The sequence below is a fragment of the Dreissena polymorpha genome, unplaced genomic scaffold (genome assembly GCF_020536995.1).
Source record: "Dreissena polymorpha isolate Duluth1 unplaced genomic scaffold, UMN_Dpol_1.0 chrUn012, whole genome shotgun sequence".
NCBI classification, from domain to species: Eukaryota; Metazoa; Mollusca; class Bivalvia; order Myida; family Dreissenidae; genus Dreissena; species Dreissena polymorpha.
Window position 1 is genome coordinate 504,982 of NW_026273326.1, and position 27,944 is coordinate 532,925.

Below are 27,944 nucleotides of genomic sequence, written 5' to 3' on the forward strand. Positions count from 1 at the left end.
GTGAGACTGGAACTAATTGGTTTTCTTGCACATGACCAATTATAGCATTTTCCTTGTCGCAGTCTGTAAGCCTAAAATGAAACGATGGCATTGACCTAATTTTATTCAGGAGAGACACTTTTGTAGGCGTAAAATGTGTGAGTTGGCTAGGTAGTGTGCAGAAATCTGATTTAAGAGTACTTCTTTTACATTGATCCAAGTTGTTTTCTGATTCATTCTAATTAACAATATTCTTTGCTGTTAATACTACAACTGAATTGAGCATATTTCTTGTAAAACCAGGCGTTATGCATGTGTGCAAAGCATTGCCCCAGATAAGTCCACACAGGCTTATCAAGATGGACAATACCGGCCTAAACTGGATTTTCACTTAAAAATGACTTCCTGATTTTAAACAAAAAATACCATAAATTCTCACTGACTTATCTGGTACAACTTATGCTCCTGCATTAAACCCAGTTTTCCCAGTACGGTGCTGAATAATAATGTCATCTATTTAGTACACAATCAAATGCACCTGTTTTTTTCAGCGGTTCGAGGGCAATGACAACACATATTCAGCTGAGCTTCGGGAAGTCTCTCCTCCAATCATTGGGAAGCGGGTCCGGTTCATCCCCTACTGTCGGACTCCCCGGACAGTCTGTCTACGGGTGGAGCTCTACGGTTGCCCATGGAAAGGTATCTAAGTTTAAACCCATTTTTATTTGCGCTTGAGTGCATAAAAAGCCTCAGGCATATTGAAAAGCTCTTGAGTCTGTTTTCTGGGTAGAACCAGTACTTGGTGTCGTTTGGAGAGAACTAAAGAATGCTCTAACAGTGGGGATTGAAACCCTGCCCGGTCACTATGCAGACACTTTCCACTATACATTTAAGCATTAATTTCTTGACAATATTTTAGTTTGCAATAATTGTGTAAGTCTATTCAATGAATACAAGAATAAGGCATCCTTTTCTAGACCATCTTTTAGCTCATTATTTTGTAAGTCTATTCTATAAATAAATACAAAAATTAGGCATTCTATTCTAGACAATCTTTTAGCTCACTATTTTGTAAGTCTATTCTATAAATAAATACAATAATTAGGCATTCTTTTCTAGACAATTTTTCCCAGTTCACTAATGGCATAGTTTCTATACATACATTCAAGAATTAGGCACACTTTTCTAGACCTTATGGAATACACTTATTTATAAACCAAATAAACCGTAGCCCTTCTACAGCTTTTTTTCCCAATTCGGAAAAGTACTGCTACCAACCCAAGTGGGAAAAATTTGCGCGAACAACCCTTATATTGGGAAAATTCTTATCACGAAGTCTTTGTCATGAAATTTGTAGTTTTTTTCCCTATTTGGAAAGTGCAGTTTTCCTGTACTTTATAAAGAAGGAAAAAATCGCTTTTCTATGAAATCTGTCGGCAAGTTCTCAGTATAAAATATTATCCTTGCCGTATATTTCCTGTGGTCTCGTTCACAGATGGTAACATCCTGTATTCTATTGTCTCGACTGTCTCGTATTTCCCTGCAGTATATATCCAATGGTCTCATTCACACTTCAATATATATCCTATGGTCTCTTTCACACAACAGTTTATATCCTATGGTCTCGTTCACAGATGGCATTGTCACGTATTCCATGCGTCAAGGTGACAAGCGCGGGACGGAAGTGGACTTCTTTGATTTCACCTACGACGGTCTGATAACGAATAGCTTCCTGCAAAACGGTCTCGGCCAGTTGACAGACGGAGAGGAAGGGGACACAAATTTCCGCCTCGACCCCCAAGAGCTCGGGATCAAAGGTTACGAGTGGGTTGGATGGAAGAACGACACACTGATAGATCCTGGGCCTGTTTCGATAGTGTTTAAGTTTGACACGGTGCGGAATTTCTCGTCGGTGACTTTGTTTTGTAATAACTACTTCACAAAGGATGTGCGGGTGTTTAAGACGGCGGCGATATATGGAAGTGTTGGGGGATTGTACTTCTGGCAGAAGGTGGATAATTATCATTTTATAAGAGACACTGTGGTGGAGTATGCGAGGAAAGTGCAGATAAAGCTTGGAAATATGATTGCCCGTTATGTGAAAGTGGATTTGTACTTTGATGCCAAGTGGATTTTAATCAGCGAAGTGCAGTTTGACTCAAGTGAGTATTAGAGGACAGTTAATTTACCCTTTACCACTTAGAAGCAAAGTGAAAATAAATATGTGCAAACAGCATAAAACCAGAACAGCCTGCGAGTGACTCGCAGTCTGTTCAGGTTTAATGCTGTTTGCTGCTCATCATTATACCTTAGGGTTGAAGCCTTTAAAACTTGACTTTAGTAAGAATATATCAAATTAAATTTAACTTTATAATGAACTGCAAATGCGTAAAAATAGGTATTTAAGTGGTAAATTGTTAAACATTACCTAAATAAATAATTTTTGATTGATCACTGTCGATATGAATGTTAATGACTATTGTATTTCTTATGCCAACAATTAAATTATGAACACATTGGTTTTATGGCTTAATATTTGAATAACTAAGAGTTATTAAATGGAAGATGAACAATGCTATTGCAATGTTTTGATTATAACATCAACTTTAGTCTTACATGCTTTTAAAATTATAAAAATATTTTATTGTGATGAGCTCATAGCTGGCTCAACTTTGTAAATTGCTTATAAGTTTGGTCTTTGTCTATAGATAAGTGAGTATCATGTTTAAATATACCATCACACACAGTGTATGTTCATGTCAGTAAACTTTCTATAAGCATTTGTGGATGGGTCATGTTTGTCTGCTGATTTTTATTTGGAAATACTGATATGACCACTATTAGGGTGTTATAGCTGGCTTCAAAGAAATATGTGTAAAACTATCTACTTAAATTCTTTATTTATTGCACAAGAGCTTGAGGATATGTAAGTCTAAAACCTTACCCTTTTGCTCTTATGTGAAAATAAAGTGAATGCTATTTTAATATCAATTACATTTAATCATTTATAGTAAATACACCAAATCTATGAAGGTTGTAGAAGGGTATTAGTCATGGCAGTTGCTTCCTAGTATTTGAGATGTACCTGGTTTGATCACCAGTCTTTGAAATTGTTAAAATATTTGCCAACACATAAGTACTGGTTCTCCAAAAGACCAGATCGTATTTCAAAAAGTTGTAGTGTTTTTTTTATATGAGACTGAGCTTTCTGTGAAAACGTGCCTAAAAATGTGCATTATGTGTCATCCCTGATAAATTATGGAAAACACTTTCCACCTTGACTGGATTTTTGTTAAGAATATATTTATTGAAACAAAACATTCCATAAAAGCGGAAAGTGTCATCCCTGATTTACCTGGGACAACACTACGCACATGCATTAAACCCAGTTTTCTCAAAACAAGGCTGAAATAAATAGGTAAAAACTCAATGTGCAACTGCAGTTTGTTCATACCATGTGACTTTTGTAGGTCCGGTTGCGTTCCCTGGTAACTACAGTGAGGAATTACCACCCCCAACAACAGTTACCACGGCAACCAGCACTAAACTCAGTAGCAACCGGATGAAGGATCCTGAGCTGGATGTGGATTTGAGCAATGGCCCCAGAATTCATATAGGTAGGTGATGGAACATTAGTGCAGGCTAGTATAGTTGATTGAGTGCTGGACTGCCAATCTGGTTTTTTATGTGCATGAACCCCAGCCTGACCACACATTTTTTTAAGGGTTTGGTCATGAAATGATTTACACATCTTTTTTCTACCTATATCTAGGTCAAGTAGGGCAGTTGTCAATTTAGTATGAGCTTCTAATACAGGTAGACTTCTTGGATTGGATAATTCTTTATGTCTGTGGTAAGTATTTTGCTGCATGTATGATGTATAGTCCCTTAGAAAGTTAAATTTAATTTAAGACCTTCCTTACTAGATTCAACTTTTTTTTAGGCTTCATTTCCAACCCTTAGATACTGATGAGCAGCAAACAGCATAAAACCTCTACACACTGCCAGTACCTGGCAGGCTGTTCTGGTTTATGCTGTTTTGACATAGCGAATTCATTTTTTCTAGCGGGAAAGGGTTTATTCTTCCCATTAACAGTGTGAGTAGCTAACTGACACCTCTGATATGACTGAAAAACAGTTGTTAAAAAAATATCGTTAAACAAGCAAGCAAAACTGAATTTAATGAATTTATGTTGTAAACTGTTCTCTTTTTCTACAAAAACAATAAATGAAAATATTACTATTTCTTTTTTATAAACACTTTCATTTAAGGAAACTACCAGTATTCATAGATTCATTATTTCTTCTTGAATTTTATTAATCTCAAATAGAAAACATGATAGAAATGTTACTTTAAACGTCTGTTATTGTTTCTTTTATCCTTTTTAGCTCATCTATTTTTTGAAAAAAAATTATGAGCTATTGTCATCACCTTGGCGTCGGCGTCGGCGTCGGCGTCGGCGTCGGCGTTGGCGTTGGCGTTGGCGTCGGCGTCCGGTTAAGTTTTGCGTTTAGGTCCACTTTTCTCAGAAAGTATCAATGCTATTGCATTCAAACTTGGTACACTTACTTACTATCATGAGGGGACTGGGCAGGCAAAGTTAGATAACTCTGGCGTGCATTTTGACAGAATTATGTGCCCTTTTTATACTTAAAAAATTGAAAATTTTGGTTAAGTTTTGCGTTTAGTTCCACTTTTCTCAGTAAGTATCAATGCTATTGCATTCAAACTTGGTACACTTACTTACTATCATGAGGGGACTGGGCAGGCAAAGTTAGATAACTCTAACGTGCATTTTGACAGAATTATGTGCCCTTTTTATACTTAAAAAATTGAAAATTTTGGTTAAGTTTTGCGTTTAGTTCCACTTTTCTCAGTAAGTATCAATGCTATTGCATTCAAACTTGGTACACTTACTTACTATCATGAGGGGACTGGGCAGGCAAAGTTAGATAACTCTGGCATGCATTTTGACAGAATTATGTGCCCTTTTTATACTTAGAAAATTGACAATTTTGGTTAAGTTTTGTGTTTAGGTCCATTTTATTCCTTAAGCATCAAAGCTATTGCTTTCATACTTGCAACACTTACTAACTATCATAAGGGGACTGTGCAGGCAAAGTAATGTAACTCTGACTGGCATTTTGACAGAATTATGTGCCCTTTTTATACTTAGAAAATTGAAAATTTGATTAAGTTTTGTGTTTAGGTCCACTTTATTCCTACAGTATCAAAGCTATTGCTTTCATACTTGCAAGATTTATGAACTATCATAAGGGGACGGTGCAGGCAAAGTTATGTAACTCTGACTGGCATTTGGACGGAATTATGGGCCCTTTATACTTAGAAAATTGAAAATTTGGTTAAGATTTATGTTTTGGTCCACTTTACCCCTAAAGTATCATAGATATTGCTTTCATACTTGGAACACTCACAAACTATCATAAGGGTACAGTAAAAGGACAAGTTGCATAACTCTGGTTGTCATTGTTACGGAATTATGGCCCTTTTTTGACTTAGTAACTTTTAATATATGGTTAAATTTTGTGTTTCGATCCACTCGAAGTATCAAGGCTATTGCTTTCAAACTTCAAATACTTACATGCTATCATGAGGTTACTGTACCTGGCAACTTGAATTTTACTTTGACCTTTGAATGACCTTGACTCTCAAGGTCAAATTATTAAATTTTGCTAAAATTGCCATAACTTCTTTATTTATGATTAGATTTGATTGATACTTTGATGAAACTACTCTTACCTGACATACCACAAAAGACTTCACCCAAACCATCCCCCGTGCCCTCCCCCCCTCCCCCGTGCCCTCCCCCCTCCCCCCCCCTAATTTTTTTTTTTTTTTTTTTTTTTTTTTAAGATCATCTCACAAATGACCACCACACCCTCACACTATACCCCCCCCCCCCACCCCCCACCCCACCCCCCCCCCAATTTTTTTTTTTATTTTTTATTTTTTTTATTTTTTTTTTAAGATCATCTCACAAATTATCACCACACCCTCACACTATACCCCCCCCCCCAATTTTTTTTTTAAACGGTTATGTTTGAAATACCGCCCAACCATCGCACCCACCCCCCCCCCCCCCCCCCCCCCCCCCCCCCCCCCCCGATTTTTTTTTTTTTTCGCTTTTTTGGAAGATAATGTAATAAATGTCCACAACCCCACACTATACACCCCTCTTCACTCCACTCCTCCCTCCTTTGTGATTGAAAATGAGAGTCCCTTCACCTTTAAAAAGAAAATAGATGAGCGGTCTGCACCCGCAAGGCGGTGCTCTTGTTTTATTAAACTATAGAACGAAATAGGTGTTCATTTATTTAAAAAAAGAAGAGCTGGAAATGAGATCATTGGCCTGTTTATAATCGGCACTTGGTATTCTAATCAGCATTCATTAGGCCATTTTATATGCAGAAATGTGTACATACAAAAAAGCATTTGCTTTTCATCCACAATAAAAATCTCCTATTTCAAGAGCTTTATATTTATATTTACATCACAGACATTGTATGCAAATCAACATATTGTTATTCCTTGCTATGCAAGTACCCTTCAAAAGAACTAATTTGCCTATCGCTTGGAATAATATTAAAAGTACATTAGAATAATTTGTTATCCACTTTTAGTAAATGCAATTCTTTGTGTGTGAAGAATATACATGTGAAAGAGGCAAGATCACATGGTCCTCACACAGTGGGGACAGTAAATGTTAATCAGTAAACAACTTTCGATTTGATGCATTTTTGTCTTTAACATTGTTTGTTTAAGTCATTATGAAACCTTTTTTTCTTCAAAATACAGTCATGTAACTCTTCATAAGACATGCAGGAAGACATCATTCATCTACTCTTTAAAAGTTTCATCAAATCTTCTCAAATCTTATGTGTCCCTTTCAATTTCATTAAAATCTTCATCTAGACCTATGAGCGAGAAAACTGAATAGGTCTTGTACTGTTATAAACTCTCTGTTTTGTTTTTATTGAATATTTTCTGCACCTGACCTTTTACAGACTTTTTCATGATCTAGAAGTGTTGTGACACAGTATGACAAGCCAGGTTTTTTTTTATGCCCCCGAAGTAGCGCATATAGTGATCGCACTGTCCGTCTGTCTGTCGTCACACTTTGCGTTTAGGTTTTGAAAAATGCTTATTACTTCTATGTCGCTTTAGATTTGACTTTTATATTTGGTATGTCTGTGTATATGGACAAGGCTTTTCCATATACGCACACACATTTTGACACCTTTGACCTTGACCTTGAACTTAGGGACGGCATTTAAGTTTTGAAAAATGCGTTTAGGTTTCGAAAAATGCTCATAACTTCTATCAAAGCGTTTATCGGGGGCATATGTCATCCTATGGAGACAGCTCTTGTTTTGTTCAAATTTGAGTCCGTTACGAGGACCCATTCCCAATGGAAATTTTTTTGTTGTTGCCCAATGGGCCCTACAAATTTCCAATTGAAGGTTTGCAAAAAAGAATATTTTTTTTAATATTCTAAAGTCTAAACATGTCATTTATCTCCAAATCCAGCTTTATAAGTTAGACTTATACAATATAATATTGAAATCACTTAAATTATGAATATTTTATGATTTGTAAGAATTAAATAAACGACATTAATTTCCCAATTTTAGTCAAAAGTTCGCGATTTTTCCCAGCCCCATTCCCTAAATGGTGAGAAACCACTGCAAGCAAATGTTGTTAATATTTCAGGTCAAGACGGCCTTCCAGATGGTATAACCGATTTCGATGCTAGAAAGGGCTCCGACAAAAAGACGAAAAATGACGAAAACTACCCACAGCATAAGCCTGAGGAAAAAAAATCCTTCGAAGAACAGTACATCCCTATAATCATTGCAGCTCTGGCGTGTCTGATTGTTGTCCTCTTTGCCATCGTATGTTTCATCGTGTGTCGCCATCGACGACGGAAACAGAACAACAACCGTCTTGGCATGAAACCCGTTGTTGACCACGTGACCATGAATATGAACCAGGTCAGCAGTTAAACCTTTCCCACTCAGATACACTTTTTGACGCTTCTGTAGTCCCTTCGAAAATCAAATTTAAATTAAGGAATTTTCTTGCTAGATTCAAGTTTTAAATGCTTCATTTCCAACCCTAAGATACTAATAAGCAGCATACTGCATACAATCTGAACAGAATGCGAGTTACTTGCAGGCTGTTGTGATTTCATGCTTTTTGCATATATCCTTTTTCACCTTGCTTCAGAGCTGGTACGGTTGAAATAAAATATAATATACAAACATGTTACTTGTTTTCAATTAAACTTCTTAATTACTTAACACGTTTTTGCCCTAGCCTTCATCAGTAATATCAAATTAATTGAAATAAACAAAAATGTAGGAAGGAACATCAACGTCATTCAGTAATGTTACGTTGCTTTGCAGCAGAAAAACTGTATATTACACATAACATTACCCTTTACATCTTTACAAAGATGGATCAGTTTTAATACAACAGTCTATCAGTAATAATATTATTTATTTTGAAAAGAGCCTGCTCTGTGAAAAGGGGGTTTAATGCATCTCGTAATCTGTAAACCCAGTTTAGCCTGTGCATTACACACAGGCTAATCAGGAACTACACTTTCTGCCTAAAGTGGATTTTTGCCAAAAGAAGACTTTCTTAAAACCGAAAATAGCATAAAAGGGGAAAGTCTTGTCCCTGATTAGCCTGTGCCTACTGAAATTACCTCTCTTTTCTTAAAGTAAAGATCATACTTATTTTTTTTCAAATCAGGTCAACAACACGTTCCACCACACGCTGAGCGGGAAAATGTCCAACGGGACGATGTACAAGGGTCTGCCAAATGAGGATATGGACATGCTGCATACGTGTAACGGTGCGGACAAAGTTTTAAAGGGTTATTCTGACCCGAAAGATTCCATTCAAGGTCGCAATTTACCCGACCTCCCCTCCTCTAGTTCTGAATTGCAAGGTATTTATTGCCATGGATACCCAAGCTTTTCTGTGATGCCTCGTACATACATGGCATGGTGTGTCCGTATATTCGCTTTACCGCTCGTACACTTAGAATCACATGTTTAAACAGCTTCTATGGCTTATTAACATCCATATTGCTGCATAACTTTTGTAATCTAAAGCAGTTTCAGTTACTTATTTTATAAGATGTTATTTTTAGCTTGGCTGTTTTCGGAGAAAACCGGAGTTATTGTCATAGCCAGCTCATCGTGTCATCTGCTGTCCGCCGTCAGCCGTAGGCGCCATGCTTAAACCTTAACATTGGCTCTAAAATCAAAGTGCTTCCACCTACAACTTTGAAACTTCATATGTAGATGCACCTTGATGAGTTCTACACGCCACACCCAGTTTTGGGTCACTAGGTCAAGGGTCAAGGTCACTGACCTCTAAAAAAAATTTTTTTTTAATCTGACAAGCTTTCGCAGCCGAGCGTTGGCACCCGTTATGCGGTGCTCTTGTTTACCTAAGTAATTATGAACTATCCATACGAAAAAAATCAGCATGTTAAATTATATTAAATGAACTTTAATGTTAGTTAAAAAATTATATGGCAAGCAGAATATAAAACTGTGTGTCTCTCACTTTCAAGCTGTAATTTGCCATTGAAACAGCATGAACATAAGATTATGAATGCCATATTAAAAAAATGAAAACCAATAATAAATATAATTTAATAGTAAAAACTCTACTAAATAGCATTTTTGGCTAAGTTTTAAAAATTGTTCAAGAGATTTAGAGATATTCAATGACAATACAGAAAAACTTTACTTTTGAAGAATGTTGGAAAATGAAGAATTTTTGTTAACAATGTGCAATGCTATACAACTGCTTAGCTATAGTCCATGTCAATATATACCCTGCATAGTGCCAGTGTGTTTCCAATGTGTCTGTGTGCCTTTATGTCTGCCTGTCAGTGTTCCATATATCTGCCTGTTTGTGTGCCTTTATGTCTGTGTGTCTTTATGTCAGCCTAATTGGTATTGCATGTTGATGTGTTAACTTATTTGTTGTTAATGATATTACCCTTTCCCACTCAGAAGCAAAGTGAAAATGGCTATGTGCAAACAGCATAAAACCAGAAAAGCCTGCAAGTCACTCACAGCCTGTTAAGGTTTTATACTGTTTGCTGCTCATCAGTATCTAAGAATTTGAAGTGAAGCCTGTAAAACTTGATTTTAGTAAGAATGGTCTTTAGTTAAATAAAACTTTCTAAGGGACTACATTATGCATCAAAATACAAATCTAAGTGGTTAAGGGACATTATATGTCTAATTCTTGTATACAGTCGATTAGTGTATAGCGGATTTAAGTGAGTAACGGATAGCTTAAATGTTTTTTGCAAAATACTTTTATCTATGTTAAGATTTATAGTTTTCTCTGAATTGAATACAAAAAGCCTTTCATTGTTAAGTCGATTCATGTTTTTGTTGATGTGTGTCAATGTTTACAACTGTTTCTTTTTTCGAAAGCAAAACAAGGTCACATTATGTACACACTGTTTTTGTGATGACAGAAAAAGTGCAGACGAATGGTTTCTTGAATTTTGCAGATTTTGTTTGGTAAACATAATGTTCATTGATGTAATATTTTAGTATTATGTGTCCTTTACAAAAGTAAGAATGCTCAGAAACCAGATTGATGCGTACCATATAAAATAAGCATGAAAGCTGCAACTCGGGATTTTGTGAATAACGGACATGTGGTGACCCATTTTCAGGAATATGGGGATTGTCTCAAAATAAATATAAACTCAATTGAAGTTGTCCAATACACATGTGGTTAGCATGTGGCTATGCTATTAATAAGTGAAAACATCATTTTTAATGAAAAATAATCAAATTATAACGAAAAATCGATTTCTCTGAAAACATATTTTCCACTATCAAATCTATATAGATTCAACTCAAAATGACCCGAATATAGGGTGCATCGCTTTGAACAGCCATTACTTCATTAATTGTGCAGCGATTTCCATGAACTTGGTCTTATTAAACGCAGAAATAAATGTCCTTTCTGGAAATGTGAATATATTGCAATTATTTTTTACAAATGCTGTGTCAAATTTCAAGAAATAACACGATACACATGTAATCCAATAAAGACCTAAGCGATCCGGTAATGGCTGAATCAGTGTACCATGAAATTCGCGCTGTAAACAAATAATATTTTTTCGGAAATTTAAAACCGCTGGCATGTTTCAATAGGAAAGACATGTGTCTATCTAGGTTTAATGGTTTAATTACTGAATGCATGGTGTTTACGTTAAAATAAGAACTCGAAGTCCTTAGCTATCCGTTATACACCAATCGACTGTACTTTCCACAAAATACCCTGTTGTCTACTTGCAAATAGATACTAGAAAGTTATGTTCCATTCAAGTGCACTTTCTATGTATGATGCCTTGAGCATAAAAATATCAGAAAAAGGGGATGATTATGTGCTTGATGCACTAAGTTTATGGGGAAAGATAAATGTTTTAATTTACAATTTGTTTCATCCTTAAGTTTAGAATGTGAACCATTTATGTATCATGACAACAAAAGATAAGGTCCTCTTATATATGTAATAAAACATAATTTCTCTCCGGAACAGTATCTTAATTGACATTCCCAAATATTTGCCAATGTACCAATGTTTTGTGTGTTTCAAAGACTTCACACTGTGGCATTCTGGGAAAATATTCACATAAGACTTCTTAGGCTCCTGTTGAATGTCAAACTTCGGGTTTACAACAATATAATGTACTTCTAAACAATTATGTGGTCCAGTACAATTATGTGGTCCAACTGGCATTATGAGATAAAATGATTATATTGTTATTGTCTCTCTGTTATTATCAAACTATACCCAAATAATGTTTAAGTTGTGAATTAATTAAGAGTTTTACTGAATACTAAATGGGGAGGGATTTTTTCATGAATTGCTCCTTTAAATAAATCGCAGAATTCTTCAGAAATGACAACTATGTTCCCCAACAGGTTCGAATTCCCACTGTCCATCAGTATTCTGTCCATTGAATTACTAATTTTCCACAGTGTAATGAATGAAATAACAAAATCCAATAACATAAATAATTACAATGTGTTTCTATTACCCACCATGTACACATATGCTATAAGAACTACATTTGAAAGTGGAGGTTTTTACGGTACTTCACCAGTGGGATGACATAAAATATATTGATATGGCCAGTTCCCAGAGTTTTGATGATAAAACTAAGTCCTGCAAATTATTTTCTTGTTTCCTGAACACAGTTGGTAGCAAATTTCCCCAGCAGCATATTAATCTGGTTCTAAGCCATTCTTATTAAAACTGTAAAATGAGCCTGTAACAGATTAGCCCTTGAAATGCAAAGAAAATAAAACTTCTGATATATTCTTAAGGCTTTCTGTGTAGATTGAGGGTGTTCTCTCTGTTCAAGATGGACTGTAGATCTACTGTACTTTTTCAAAATTTCTCTGGTGAATGACTTACCTATTTAAGAGCCCACCCACTTTCTAGCTGTAAGTCATGTCATAGATTTTTCATTTATCACTATAAAAATGTTATTGAGTGTCATACATAGAGTCTATCATATGATTTCACTCTGGGAGGTATGCATGTTTTTACAGTAATTTATACCATGCTGATATTTTAAGAATTTTATGAATTTTTCTGATAATTTAGATCTTTTCTCTACATATATTTTATTAATGGGTTTTCACTGCCCTTTTTCTTAACAATTAACGTGTTATTGTGCATGTTTTTGATTTTGTTTTATATAATTAAATAAAAGCATTTTCATTTAGTGTGATTGTTAACAAGTCAACTTTAAAATGAATTCAATAAGTCAATAAGAATATATATTTTTAAAACATTCTAAGCAAAGCTCCAGATAAGAAGCGTATCTGCCTATTTACATATTGAACAAATAAAAAACGTATTAAAATCGGCCCAGTATGTAACAAAACGCTTTACAAATCTTGGTACGTATTTTATTTATCAATTAAAGTGTGTTACCGGTTTAACCAATAATCCAATTAAGGTTTTAGTGTAAGTTACCCTTTGAATAAAAAATACTAGTCAATCAAAATAAGATTGTAATAAAAATGGCGGCCCATCATGTTTGTGGGTCAAAAAGGGACGTTTTAAGCAACTTGCGGGAATATTTTTAAAAAAAGTCTGTTCATATCGTCAGTTTAAATATATTCTGTTTGCATTTAATAATATAAATAACAAATAATAATACTATTTCTAGATTAAACACACCTTTTACTTTTTCCGTTTTCTATGGAAATGGAAAATACCCCTTACCCTTTATGGCTGAAACAAAAGAGTAAAATACGCGTTGACAATAATATCAGGGGGCTGAAATACCCTTTAGACTTAATCCTTATCTGGAGCTCTAATTCTAAGTCAGTTATGACAGTTTTTCAATCTATGAAAAGCATTTGAGGCTGGGCAGCTATTCAAGGATGACACTTTCCACTTTTATTGTTTTTATGCATTTAAAGGAAGTCTCTTCCTAGCAAAACTACAGTTTAGGCCGAAAGTGTCGTCCAAGATTAGCCTGTGCAGACTGCATAGGCTAATCTGGGAGGCACTACGTACATGCATTAGGCAACATTTTCCCCGAGCGAGGCTCCAATGTTAAGCAGCCTAGGGTGTTATCACTGGTAAAGTTTGAACCCTTTCCCACTCAGAAGGGAAGGGAAAATGGCTAAATGCAAACAGCATAGTACCATAGCAGCTTGTAACTAGCAGGCTGTTAAGGCTTTATGCGGTTTGCTGCTCATCAGAATCTTAGGGTTGAATATTAAGCCTTTAAAACTTTAATGTATTATTAGAAAGGTCTTTAATCTTATTTGATTGTCTAAGGGACTAAAAACAGACCAAAGTGCGTATCTGCGTGGTTAAGGGTTAATATACTTTGTGTGAACAAAACTTTGGTCTCCTCTGGTAGAGTCATTGCCTCCCAGCTGTGGTGGTGTAGTTTAACAAGAACATTGACATAACTGTTGAGGATTGGCAGTAGATGTGTTTTGATAAGAATCCGTGGTAACATTGTTTCCTGGGAGTGTAAGATCCCATGTCTACCAGTGATATGAAGAGTGTCACATTCTTGATAGTTGTGGACAGTAAATGCAATTAAATGATTATTAAAGCCCTTGAACACTGCAATTGTGAAATTCATCTCACATAAAATCATCATCATCAGTTCATTGTGATGTTCATAATAATCATGATCAACAGCTGCAGCAGAGTCTAATGAGCTTTTCGAGATATAGATTCAATGAATATACAGAGAAATAGTTAATGAAGGTAAGTCATCAAAATGTCTCAAGTTGAAACTTTAACTTTAGGTAAAGGTATGGACCAGTTTCAGTCGTCATGTCATGTGACGCTTAATCTTTATAAGCCAATATAGGTAAGATTGAACTATATTTTACATTGTTTATGGTAGTATCTTTGTATATTAGTTATTACAAGGTCATGCAAAATATTGATGCAACTATTATTTTCAAATTATAAGTGACAGAAATAAGTTGTCAATAGGAAACAAACCCATTTCGATTTGATTCTCTTTAATACATGCATAAGCAATGTGTAATTAAACTTTCAATTAAATTTGTAGATGTATAAATAGTTATTTATTAATAATCAATGATGACATAATATTATGAACTAGTCTCGTAACCCACATTACTTTTTTCGCCACTTTTCTGCTGTTCTAATTTTTATGCACAAGCTCAACAAAGTGCAAAATATTTTGTAAACGCCAGGAAGACAATTTGTTTCTTGGTTCATTGTTATTATCAAAAATCTAATTTTTCCCCTGCTGTAATAATCTCTATTTGTAAACATATCATAAACTTACTATATCCACATCCATAATTATTACCATTGTTCTTGGATATGAAATATTGCTTTCTATGTACCGGCATGAGCAGTTTCATCAGCAATAATTGATGTTATGGATATTTTTAAGATTAGTTAACAAGAGTTAATATCTTAAATCCTTCTATTGGCGTTTAGTAGCTATTATTGTTAACAAGAGATTACACCATATGGTTTCGCTCTGTTTTACAGTTGTAAAGCTGTCTGGTGAAAAAAAAACATACTGGAAGGTCTTGTGATTTTGTATGATACAATCCTAAACTAAAACAATTCCCTCTACCTCCATTGCTTGATGGTTTATTTCCTCTAAATTTCCTCAGATGTTAAAATTTATTACTTGGGTGTGTGTGAGTGTAAAATTCAAGAAATTAAAGATGTGGTAGAACAGAAAAATAATGAACTTCATTTCACCGTAAATGCTATGAAAATCAAGTAGCAGGTAGGAATTTTGGAGGTCGGGTTAAAGATTATACATAAGGGGTACTCTTGGAAAACAGTGCTTAATGCATGTAATGATGTGCATAAAGTGTCGTCCGAGATTAGCCCAGATTAGCCTATGAAGTCGCACAGGTTTATCAGGGTTTGTGACACTTTCCGCCTAGGCTGGATTTTCCTTTATCAGAGACTTCCTTTAAGCAAACAATTTCATTAAAGCGGAAAGTGTCGTCCCTGATTTGCCTGCGCACGCAGTGCAAAAACACAGTATGCACATGCATTAACCTTTTGCATGCTGGGAAATTTGTTGTCTGCTAAAATGTCGTCTGCTGAATTTCTAAAATTAGCATTTTCTTCAATTTTTTTCAAAAAATACTATAAGAATAGCAAACAGTTTGGATCCAGATGAGACGCCACGTTCTGTGGCGTCTCATCTGGATCCAAACTGTTTGCAAAGGCCTTCAAAATTCGGTTCCAGCACAGAAAGAGTTAAGCCCTGTTTTCCCAGAGCAACACTTGACAGTTTTTTTAATGTAAATGACTCTATGTCAGAAAACACTACATATACCATAGCCATACTGATAGAATTTGAAGATTTTTTTCTCAGATTGTTTTATTGCCCTGCATAGTTTAAATGCTTTTCATGTCTAAATCTTTTCTATCCAGATTATCTTTGAGTAGTGCCACTGAAACCTCAGAAGTTTGAGATATGTGCATTCACTTTGATAACTAGATTATATAGGGAAATGTGGGCGGACTTGTCTTAAGGAAACATCGTTATAAAGAAGACTTGGATTTCTAAAAAAATAAATTAACAAAGAAATTTTTTAATTTCATCATCGCAATACTGTTTATACACTAGAATTAACATTTGTATTATTGATGCATTTATATATACATATATGATATAACAACTTAATATAATATACATAATACTGTTATGTTTCAATGACTGAACATGTACAAAGAGCATATTATTATTTTTGCACTTCTTACATAATTGTTCTCAAAGCATACTTCATTTTACTAACCCATGGACAAACACGAGTAATTTAAAGAATATCTATATATGCGGTAAGCTTTATTTGAACAACATTTTACAGCTACATATTGTGATTTGTTTACAATGCATGAAATAAGGCCTTTAAATCTTTAATCTTGTGAGAAAGGTCTTTAATGTAATTGAATTTTCTAATGAACTACAAATGCATCAACATGCAGATTGGTAAAAGGGTAACTTAAAATTTCATATTTCTCATTCTAGATTCTCGTGACTACGCTGTACCAGACGTCACAAAGTCAGCCCTGAAGGTGGCACTCCCGCCCATCTACCCGCCCCAGGTCCCAAAGCTCCGGGGCATGGTTCTTAACCAGCTCGACCTCACCCCACCAAACTATGATGCGCTGTACGCAGCTGCAGATGTCGTGCATCAACAGAGTCTCAACATTCCAAACCTCCAGGTACATTGTAGACCTCCAGATACATTGTAGGCCTGCAGGTACATTGTAGACCTCCAGGTACATTGTAGACCTCCAGGTACATTGTAGACCTCCAGGTACATTGTAGACCTGGTACATTGCAGACCTTCAGATACATTGTAGACCTCCAGGTACATTGTATACCGCTAGGTACATTGAAGACCACCAGGTACATTGTAGACCTCCAGGTACATTGTAAACCTCAAGGCACATTGTAAACCTCCAGGTACATTGTAGGCCTCCAGGTACATTGTAGACCCCCAGGCACATTGTAGACCTCCAGGTACATTGTAGACCTCCAGGTACATTGTAGACCTCCAGGTACATTGTAGGCCTCCAGGTACATTGTAGACCTGGTACATTGTAGACCTCCAGACACATTGTAGACCTCCAGGTACATTGTAGACCTTCAGGTACATTGTAGACCTCCAGGTACATTGTAGACCTGCAGGTACATTGTAGGCCTCCAGGTACATTGTAGACCTCCAGGTACATTGTAGACCTCCAGGTACATTGTAGACCTCCAGGTACATTGTAGACCTCCAGGTACATTGTAGGCCACCAGGTACATTGTAGGCCTCCAGGTACATTGTAGACCTCCAGGTACATTGTAGGCCTCCAGGTACATTGTAGACCCCCAGGTACATTGTAGACCTCCAGGTACATTGTAGACCTCCAGGTACATCGTAGACCTCCAGGTACATTGTAGACCTCCAGGCACATTGTACACCTGCTGGTACATTGTAGACCTCCAGGTACATTGTACACCTGCAGGTACATTGTAGACCTACAGGCACATTGTAGACCTCTAGACACATTGTTAAAATACCTTATTTTTTTTCTGTCTTTTTGCAAATGTGCCCTTCATCCTCATTTCGGATTTCAACAGTTGTGCATTATTTTCAGTATATATTGATCAAATTCCATAAAAGAGAAATGAAAAATCCTGGGGTGTGATTAATTGAGCTGCTGCATGCGAAAATGGATATAATGCCATATATTAATTTGCACAGTCTGGTCTGTCAGGAGCTTCCCTTTCTGCTTAAGTCATGCAAGGTTTTGTGGTCCCATTAGCAGATAGTATGAATCCTTAGCAGAGCATAGTGATTTTCTTGGCATCATATCTTACAGCCTTTTCCATTTGGATTGAGAAAGTAAGGAGATGAACCATGCAATCGGGAAAAAATGATACATTTTTAATATGATAATATATAACAGTTTTCTAACTGAGAATAAGCAAATTTTTAACTGCATTTCAAAATTAATGTTATTAAGTGTTACAGAATTATATTCCCGTATAATAAACTCAATAAACCAATTATTAAGTTTATAGGAAAAGTTCTGCATCTTTTGGGGATTTTTTTCTCCAGATTTTGGGGGGAAAATATGTTACTTTTTGCCAATGGAAAGCAGCCCGTAAAAGGCTGTAATTTGGGGCAAAAAATCACTTTAGCATAAGGATGAAGAAACATTTGTTGAGCTTCACCGTTCAGATATGTCCTAAGATTCATTTTTTGTGACGCAGCAAAATCTGAGGAGGCAATTGCACAGTGCGATTGATGTTTTCGGACACAAGGAAACCTACTTCTATAAATGAATGTTAAGTAACTTTAAACATCAATGTTCGTGCTTTGGAAGAAACAAACATAAGATCTCTGCGGCAATAGTTATTTCACAGTTTTTGCAAAATTACATCTTGTATGTCAAAGAGGCTGTACATGTAGTTATGACAAAGTGTTATTTAGTGTTGAAGGGCTTCAATATAAGTAATACTTTTGTATTAGTGTTTTATGAATGTTAGACATAACTAGGCACCTGGTTTAAAATAAAAATAAATAGCATTGCACATCCATCGTACTTCACAAAACCATCAAATTGCAGGCATGAGACGTAGAAAGCATATTATTTATTGTATACAAATATTAATACATACCAGTTACAGTAGTGAAAAAGAACTAACAAATGCAGTGATATTGCAATGTTCAAATGTTTTTTTCCAAAATATAGTTTAACTAATATTCAGTTACATTATTCATATACACTGGGAAAAGACATCTTGGTTACTTAGCATATTATGGTTGTTTTGGCTATCCTATTCCTTTAAATGTGTTTTATTTTGTTAAATCCATATCTCATATCACACAAAAATGAGGCCAGTTATTTAATGAGCAAATCTAGTCATATAAACCAACTGAACTTACTGAAAGGTCTTAACATAACACCTGTCAACATATGAGACTTGCTATGGTAAAATGGGGCTTAATGCATGTGCCAGGTTGTGAAACAGATGTACCAGGTTGTGAATAAATACTTTAAAAAGTTGTTAGGACATGTATTTTATATCTTGCCAGTAAATTCCAAAATATAATCAAGAAAAGCCACCCAATATCGCATGAAAGAGCTAATAGTAAATACAATAATGTATAACTATCTCACATCTGAATAATGAACAGCGTAGTAAGTGTCTTTATTGCAGTCTCAAAATTATATAATGAAAAACAACTGTCTTTATTTCTCGTGTAATGGGAAAATTGATGTACCTGGCAAAATGTGTTCTTTTCCACATTGCTTTGAATAATTATCTCTTATAGTCTGTGTATTTTTGTAGTTAAGGGACAATGAGTGCGTATTGCAAGGCTACAAGGTGCAGTTCAAGGTGTTAGTAGTCTTGTTTTTGCTCCTCCCATGTAGTTCAATAGTCACAAAGTCTTTCTTGAACAGCTAGTTGTGTGCGGAGGCTAACTTACCTCCATGATATGATCCTTGTTCTGGGAAAACTGGGCTTAATTCATGTGCTTAAAGTTTTGTCCTAGATTAGCCTGTGCAATCTGGGATGATACTCTACGCCCAGTTATCCAAGAAAGAGGATATTATTAAAAACAATCTCTCTTTCGTACATTCAGGGTGCCACTGGAAGCAGCGTGTACTCGATTCCTAACGCCGAGTTGTTACTCAGTCTCGACTTGTCCGTGGTTGAGTTTCCTCGTGAAAACCTGAGATTTGTTGAGGTGCTGGGAGAGGGACAGTTCGGGGAGGTGAGTGTGCAGTGAACTTTTTTGTTAGAATTAGGTGCTGGTATAAGGCCCCATTCCCTATGGACATTTATTTTCCCCAAATAAAATTGCCCAAAATAAGGTTTCACACAAAAAATGTTTCACCAAGCTTAATAAGTTGAACCTAAGTTAACATCATACTGAAAACACAAATTCTCAATTTTAAAGTATTCTTATGCCCTCCCTTTGAAGAAGAGTGGGTATATTGTTTTGCACATGTCGGTCCGTCCACCAAATGGTTTCCGGATGATAACTCAGGGACCCTTAGGCCTAGGATCATCAAACTTCATAGGTACATTGATCATGACGGGCAGATGACCCCTATTGATTTTCAGGTCAATAGGTCAAAGGTCAAGCTCACAGTGACTCGAAACAGTAAATGGTTTCTGGATGATAACTCAAGAACCATAACGCCTAGGATCATGAAACTGCATAGGTACATTGATCATGACTGGCAGATGACCCCTATTGATTTTCAGGTCACAAGGTCAAAGGTCAAGGTGTTTGGGGAGGGGCATATGTCTGACCGCTGAACACTTGTTTAAAACAACAACAATAATTTTGCAAATTTAGTTTAAACATATTTATTTTAGCTTGATTGCATCGAAAGCCTGAGACTTATATAAACGCTCTCGAGTCTGTTTCCTGGGCCTAGAACCAGTACTTGGTGTCTTTGGGGGAGATCTAAAGAACGCTGCCACGGTGGGGATCGAACCAGTGACATCCCGGTCGCTAGGCGGACACCATATCCATTACACCACGGCGACCTTTTTGCAATTTTAATTAATACAACAACAAATTTTGCACTCCAAAAGGACCAAAACGGTGATCGAAAACACTGGTGCAAGATTTGTAATCCATAATTTTGTGTCAATATTTGCGTCCATATAATCACTACTGTTAAACCTCTACCAATCCCTGTGACGAAACCATTTCTATAAACCAGGGTGTTATTTCCACAATATTGCAGCTTCATTCCTCCCTTGCAATTCCCAGAAGTTTACAAAGTGCTCTTAGCTTTGCTGGATCTACAAGAGAAGAGTTTTTGTGTACCGTGATAGTGATGGGAGTTGGGCTTTTTCTTTCCCTGAGGTGTTTCCTAAACAACACCCCTGGTTATAAGACTGCCTGCAATCCACAACCAGTAAATTCTTTCAGCCAGCTTAGTTTGAACTTATTTATTAATTAAATTATTATCCCCCACCAAAGGCAGAGGGATATAGAATTGGCTTTGTCTGTCTGTCAGTCAGTCTGTGTGTTTGTCACAAAATTAATATTCGGCTGGGGATATCAATTCAAAGAAAATGCTTGTTGTCCCCTTCTGGTTTCACTGGAGGGGAATTATGGTTTGCGCTCTGTGTCCGTCAGTCTGTCACACTTTTCTGGATCCTGCGATAACTTTAAAAGTTCTTCTTTTTTTTTCATGAAACTTGAAATATGGACAGATGGCAATATGGAGATTATGCACATCATTTAATGTTGTTCCTACGTCAAAGATTCTGGTTTCTATGGCAACAACTGGACAAGAAATACTGTTGAAAATGGTCGATCCTGCATACTTTTCTGGATTCTGCGATAACAATATATGGCAATATGGAGATTATGCACATCATTTCATTTTCTTCCTACGTCTAAAATTCTGGTTGCTATGGCAACAACAACAACAATATTCTGACAATGGTGGAGCCGGTAGGGGACATATATTGCTTGGCAATAGTCTTGTGTTTAAAAAAAAAATCCAATTTTTTGAAAGTCAATTCGTATTGAGGCACACTTGAGTCCTGATAATGGGTAGTACCAGTAATTGGTTTCCATTGCACATGTCAGACACCATATTTGTAAGGTCACCACTACCTTACCAGTAGCTCTATCAACATCATCATCAGCAGCAGAATAGCTTTATCAAACACTATTACTGCCACCCAACTCATCAATGACACTGTAAAGAACACACAATATTAATTATTCATTAATAAAGGACGTCTGAAAGCCAATTTATTTGTTTGTGAAACTTATGATTTACTAAAATCCTTCAAATTATTGTGATATTAATTTTGATATAAATTGAATTAAAAATATCTTCTTAAGTATAACATAAGGAAAAACAACCTGTAATTGCTGTATAAAGCAAGCTTATTGGGAGCCAAGTGGGTGGGGCAATCTTTCATGACAATCGCAGACACATTTCTAGATGATGATGAGAAACAATGTGAATAACTCTCTCTCTGATGATTGGTTATTACTTGGAGATGCAATAAAATATTTTCTCTGCAAATTGTTGTTCCCAGACTCGAGTGCTGCTAATGATGCTATAGATAATATAGGCATCTTGTAATCTCTCTGGGACAAAAGCTAATATCACAAACTGCAATAGATTTTATTTTTGTGTTCCCAGATTAAAAGCTATTCTTACTTGTAAAAAAAAGGTGAGCTATTGTGATGTTTTTTACATTTATAAGTTTTCATTCATATTATCCACACATGTTAATGCATGCCCAATAAAATATGTATGAATGTTGAATTTATTTTGTTAAAATATTTGAAATTTGCTCCCTGTTATATTACACGGGTACTTGATAATAAATAAATTCGGCCAACTCCATGACAACTTGTAGCATAGATCATCTCATCACAGTCATGAAAAAAGGGAAAATAACCATTACCACTACCAATACCACTAACATAAGCATCATTATACTTGTTTTTTATGCATAATCCCCCCCTGTCAACCCCCCCCCCCCCCCCCAAAAAAAAAGCAACTCACTACCTGCCCGACATTTTAATTAAAACAGTGGCCACAGACTCCAGCGAATGTAAGTGAACAAGACAATTTAGAGGAATATATTTAAGGTGATAGAATCAGGAATATTTTGATATGTTAGAATTAATAAAAGAGGTTATAATTAAATCTACAATTTATATACAAAAACAAAAGATATTAAGTGTCATATTCAGTGAGAATTGAATTAATGTCTGAATCAGAAGGATATGAAATTCATGTCAGTTTAAATTTAGGAAAATAATTACCGTATTTTACCATGCATAGCGCGCAGTTTTTTACCTTCAAATTTTAAAATAAAAATTCAGTGCGCGTAATACATTGACACAACGCTTTCCTGGTTGCTAAATTGCAAAAAATCTATTTCGTAATCGTAAATCTTCACAATTGCCGCCATTTTTTTATTGCAGAAAACTACACCCTATAATGTTACAGACTGAAAGGGCCGTTGTCGAAACAACAAAAAGCGGGAAAGGGTAGGAATGAACGGGGTAGTAACAGTTTTGACAAAAATTAAAAGATGAAAAAATGTCTTTGTTGGTTTTAACACTTCTTTATTGATTGTTCATTAAAAAAAATCGAGGTATATCAATCCCCGCGTCGTCGCGGTATTGTTTGTTTAAGTTTTTGTTGTCATGAAAACTCGTTGATTTACAACGCAAAACGTCTTATTTGAACTGACGCTAATTATTTCAATCATATTTCTCAACTTGGCTTTTGCTTTATTTTGATAATTAAATCCAAATTTTAATGTTAGCAATTCCGAAAAATTGCACTCTATGTGAATTGACAGTTTGACGTCATCAAAGGAAAGCCGCTTCCTGTCTGAAGCAATAAAGCGACAAGTTTCTCGCCGACAAAATTGGCTTCCTTTGTCTAGCAATCAACATGCCGAACCAATCGTGTGTTTGTTCCTCAATGGCAATCGTCCAATTAAATAATAGCACGTGCAAAGCTCCGCCTTCGAACCTTTTTGCAGAGAACGGAGGTGGAGTTAAACGGTTAATTGAGCAAGTGTTATACGTTAGTTGAGTTCCGATTTGCCGAAATTTCTCGGCCCTTAGCATTGAAACGACGAATACATTTATCAATGATTTTCCGATATCTGCATTAATATGCTACCGTGCGAGTATACTATGTAGGTTACAAACCAACAATAGAGATATAGACTCATTTTAGTTTCTTTCAATAGAGACAAACAAATGATATTTGTCTAATGGCTTTACGCCGATAACACCAACTGTATGGAATTGAGCGTTTGGGTGTATTGTTTGACTCACTATAAATACCGATCAACTAGACGCAGAGACGGCGCGAAATACCGGGTCAAACTGGATTAAATCGGGAGCATCTCTTAATGGGGAAATATTTAAGTCGATGAAAAATAAAATGGGATCCACGGACGATTTGCGTAAAATTGGACATTGCGATGTTGCGGGTCTGCAGAAGACTATGTCATACGATGTTGTGAGCGGCAGGTAATGAAAATGTTACACTGTTCAAATGTGAGGAATAGGTTATAGTGGTGTGAATTTAACGCGCAGGGGTCTTGAAAAAACACACGCAGTGCGCGACAATAAGGACATATACGGTGTTCTCAAGAGAATAATCTAAATGATAGGAATTTGATCTTGAATTCTTTTTTTTCTCCATTTTTGCTTTAAAAAATCGCATGCGCGTTATACATGGGAGCGCGCTATACATGGTAAAATACGGTATGTCAGTTTGAATTGTCATAGGCCACGTACTCTGAATTGAAACAGCCCAGGAAAATGCTCATGAGCAGCTTCATTTATATCATCTCATGAATACTAGAGTAAGATTTGGTTATGTCATGTATGCAGGTTCACCTTTGTGAAGCGGTTGACATCGATGACTACATCCAGGAAGACTGCCAAGTCAACCGGTACCTCAACCGGCCCATCCTGGTTGCAGTTAAGATGCTTAGGAAGGAGGCAGACGACAGGGCCAGGTAGGTTCAGAGATTATTCAACCCTTTCCGATTCAGAAGAAAAGTGAAAATGGCTATATGCAGCCAGCAACAAAAAAAAGCCTGTGTATGTTCAGGTTTTATGCTATTTGCTTCTCATAAGTACCTTATGGTTGGAAATGACATGCCAAAAGGCATAAATAGGTATTTTAAGGTGCCATTTTGCAGGAAAAACTCTTAACTTATCCTTGGTTTATTTCCTCAAGATATTTTAATAATATTTCTACCATTAAGCAAATCTTTGCGGTCAAATTTATTGCTCATTCTTATATGATTTGGGCCCAGTTTTTTCGTTGCAATGTTAACTATTGACAAATTTTCAATTATATGTGTTTGGTGTGTTGTCAAAAATATCATAAAAACGTTATTAATTGGTTATTTTTCTTACAGTCATATTTATGGTTTGGAAATCCAAAATTATTCTCACCTGTGTTCTTTTTTTGCCTTGTATTTTAATAAGCTCATGTGCAAATGTGTTGCATACAGGTATTAATGGAAGATACAGGTTTGATGGTTTAACATGTGCACTTGTTTGAAGTAATTATCAAACGACACTGCGTTAATCTTTATTAATTTTATTAAGTTATTTCTCGTTATGCCATCAAATGTGTGGGCATCATTCTATGAATGTTAAACCTTTCCTTTGAAATGATTAACAAAGGTCAAGGTAAAAGTTAAAGGTATTGTGAAACATATGTAAATAGTAAAATGTGGTGATATTAATGCTCAAAAGATGCCTAAAAGCATTGTTATGAATGATCATTTTATGAACGATTTATTAAGAATGAAATAAAAATCTGAATGCTGTTATGATATAACTATCAACATATTTTATTTGTGTATAATAAAACAGTCTAAAGCTGTAGTAATTATGCAAATAAAGAGTGCTGATGAAATTGCATGAAAAATAAAAACATACATATGGGCACTGGTGTTGGAAAATAGGGCTAAATGCATTTGCGTAAAATGTCATCCCAGATTAGATTGTGCAGTATACACAGGCTAATCAGGGATGACACCTTTATGTTGTCAGACATTTTGCATAGAAGAGACATCCTTTAAAAGAAAAAAGACATACACGTGTTTTAACTGCACAGGCTAATCTGGGACCACACTTCATGAACACGCAATAAGCCCTTTTTACCTGAATCATGTCTCATATTGTTTTTGTGTTATTAAACGTCTGCAAGATGTTGTAAAAATGCACAAAGAAAAAGTGCTGATGAAAATTTATGTAAAATGCAAACAAACAAATAGTTTGACACAGAAATAGGCTTTTTCAAGGTTTGTTTTTACATGTTGGCTACATGTTCTTTATGTTGCAAAAAGTTCTTTTTCTTTAATTTAATTGTTTTTTTAAGTAGCGTAAAGAACATGTTGCAAGTTTGTATAAACATACTATGAAAAAGCCTATTAAGGCGTTATATATCAGGAAAGCGTGAATCTTCTTCTGGGTCAATTTACTTTTTTGTCATAACTGGATACGAAACTGAATACAGATAGTTGTCAAACACTTATCTGTTTCAAACCATGTTACAGGGCAGACTTCCAAAAGGAGATAAAGATCATGTCCCAGCTGAAGGACCCCAACATTGTGCGTGTTCTTGGGGTGTGTATCAGGGAGGAGCCGCTGTGTATGATTGTGGAGTACATGAAGTATGGAGACCTCAACCAGTTCCTGCTGGACCACGTACCCGAGTCTCCCATGGCAGAGGCAACCCACGCAAAGACGTTAAGGTATGAGCTCTTTATTAAGTGTCGTTACGTTTTTATAATGCCCATGCAAGTGAGAGGGTGAGGTTTTAATGGAGCCTCCTTATTTTGTGTTTTTAGCTCATCTGACCACATCATGCTTATGGTGAGCTTTTGTGATTGAGTTTTGTCTGATGTCTCTCAAGCTTGGTCAAGTTAAAATATTCTTCTTGTTTGGTGAAAAACATGGTCGCTGGGAGTAGTTTTTTTGGTGTTTTGCTTTCCCTACAATTAAGTGTGTGTGGCGGGGTAAAATGAGGCCATCCATCTGTTTGTAGACATAAAGACAATATGTTACTTTTATTTAATATTGTGTATAATATTAATTGGAGAGGCAACTCAGTTAACAATGTTTGTTTTGATTCATTTAAGGTGTTATGTCTAGTAAAGCCAATGATGTTATGTTGCTTTTGAAAGTTAGGGTTCTATTATTGAATGCCACTTATCAATTCTGTAACCAAAGGCAACATGCTTTGTTAAAAAAGTGTGCGAGATATAGACTAAAAATGTATTGTGCCTTATTTGAAGATGACACAATCACAGTTTATTTTAGTCAAGTCCCAACTTAAATTTATCAAATGTGAACCATCAGGCAGATTATGTTATATGCTAGGATACTATTACCCTGTATTTTCTCTTAGTTTTTTGGCATATTATTTTGGCGTATTTCCGTTAATGTAAATGTTTGAACACTAGAAAGAAAAAAAAGTCCAAAAACAAAAGGTTTTGATATAAAATATTAACAAAATTTTGCTTTTGTTTTTGACTGACTTAATTGGTTTCATCTTCATTTATTTTATAAAAAATGTGCCATAATGACATACCCTATTTCCTGCTTTGTTAACAGCTATGGTTGCCTGATCTACATGGCGTCTCAGATCGCCTCAGGTATGAAGTACCTGGAGTCTCTGAACATGGTGCATCGTGACCTGGCCACCCGCAACTGCCTCGTGGGCACAAACTTCACAATCAAGATTTCAGACTTTGGCATGAGTCGGAGTCTGTACAGCGCTGATTACTACAGAATCGAGGGTCGTGCTGTGCTGCCCATTCGATGGATGGCTTGGGAGTCTATATTACTGGTATTTTAGTTGCAACATATTTGTTTTAGCAAAATTGCATTGGAAGCCAAAGGCTTATTGAAGGGTCTTGAATCAGTTTCCTGAATAGAACCAATGCTTGGTGTCTTTGAGGAGATTTGAAGAATGCTCCCACAGTGGGTTTCAAACCCGTGACCTCAAAGTCACTAGGCGGACACCATATCCTTTTTTCCAAGCTGATCATACTTTTTGCTACAGGGGTTGGATTTTTATAATGATTTTTTGTTCTTACAGTATAATCTTACAGTGCTCCAGCTAGGCCTAAATCGAAGGGCGCCGCGCCCTGCCCTCCCGAACCTCCGCCCTGCCCTCCCGAACCTCCGCCCTGCCCCCCCCCCCCAAAAAAAAAAAAAAAAAAATTTTTTTTTTTTTTTTTTTTTCTTACATATGATAATTCATAAATCTCTTATTACATTGTAATTAGTTTAATCCTCATTGTAGACATTATATTTGAATGGTTTAGTAATAATGGGAATAA

At 35.9% G+C, this 27,944-nt stretch overlaps 1 protein-coding gene across 2 annotated transcripts in view; it reads left to right on the plus strand.

Annotated features, from left to right (window-relative positions):
- LOC127863520 (discoidin domain-containing receptor 2-like) overlaps positions 1 to 27,944 on the plus strand; it is a 93,409-nt gene that overhangs the window by 60,896 nt on the left and 4,569 nt on the right. The window contains exons 5-14 of one of the 2 annotated variants that reach the window (XM_052403061.1): positions 531 to 678; positions 1,614 to 2,141; positions 3,450 to 3,596; positions 7,712 to 7,992; positions 8,759 to 8,957; positions 16,578 to 16,774; positions 19,696 to 19,827; positions 24,469 to 24,596; positions 26,154 to 26,351; positions 27,214 to 27,448. In XM_052403061.1, the coding sequence (XP_052259021.1) occupies positions 531 to 678; positions 1,614 to 2,141; positions 3,450 to 3,596; positions 7,712 to 7,992; positions 8,759 to 8,957; positions 16,578 to 16,774; positions 19,696 to 19,827; positions 24,469 to 24,596; positions 26,154 to 26,351; positions 27,214 to 27,448 (2,193 nt within the window). The remainder of the gene's footprint in view (positions 1 to 530; positions 679 to 1,613; positions 2,142 to 3,449; positions 3,597 to 7,711; positions 7,993 to 8,758; positions 8,958 to 16,577; positions 16,775 to 19,695; positions 19,828 to 24,468; positions 24,597 to 26,153; positions 26,352 to 27,213; positions 27,449 to 27,944) is intronic. The other variant, XM_052403062.1, reaches the window with a different exon arrangement.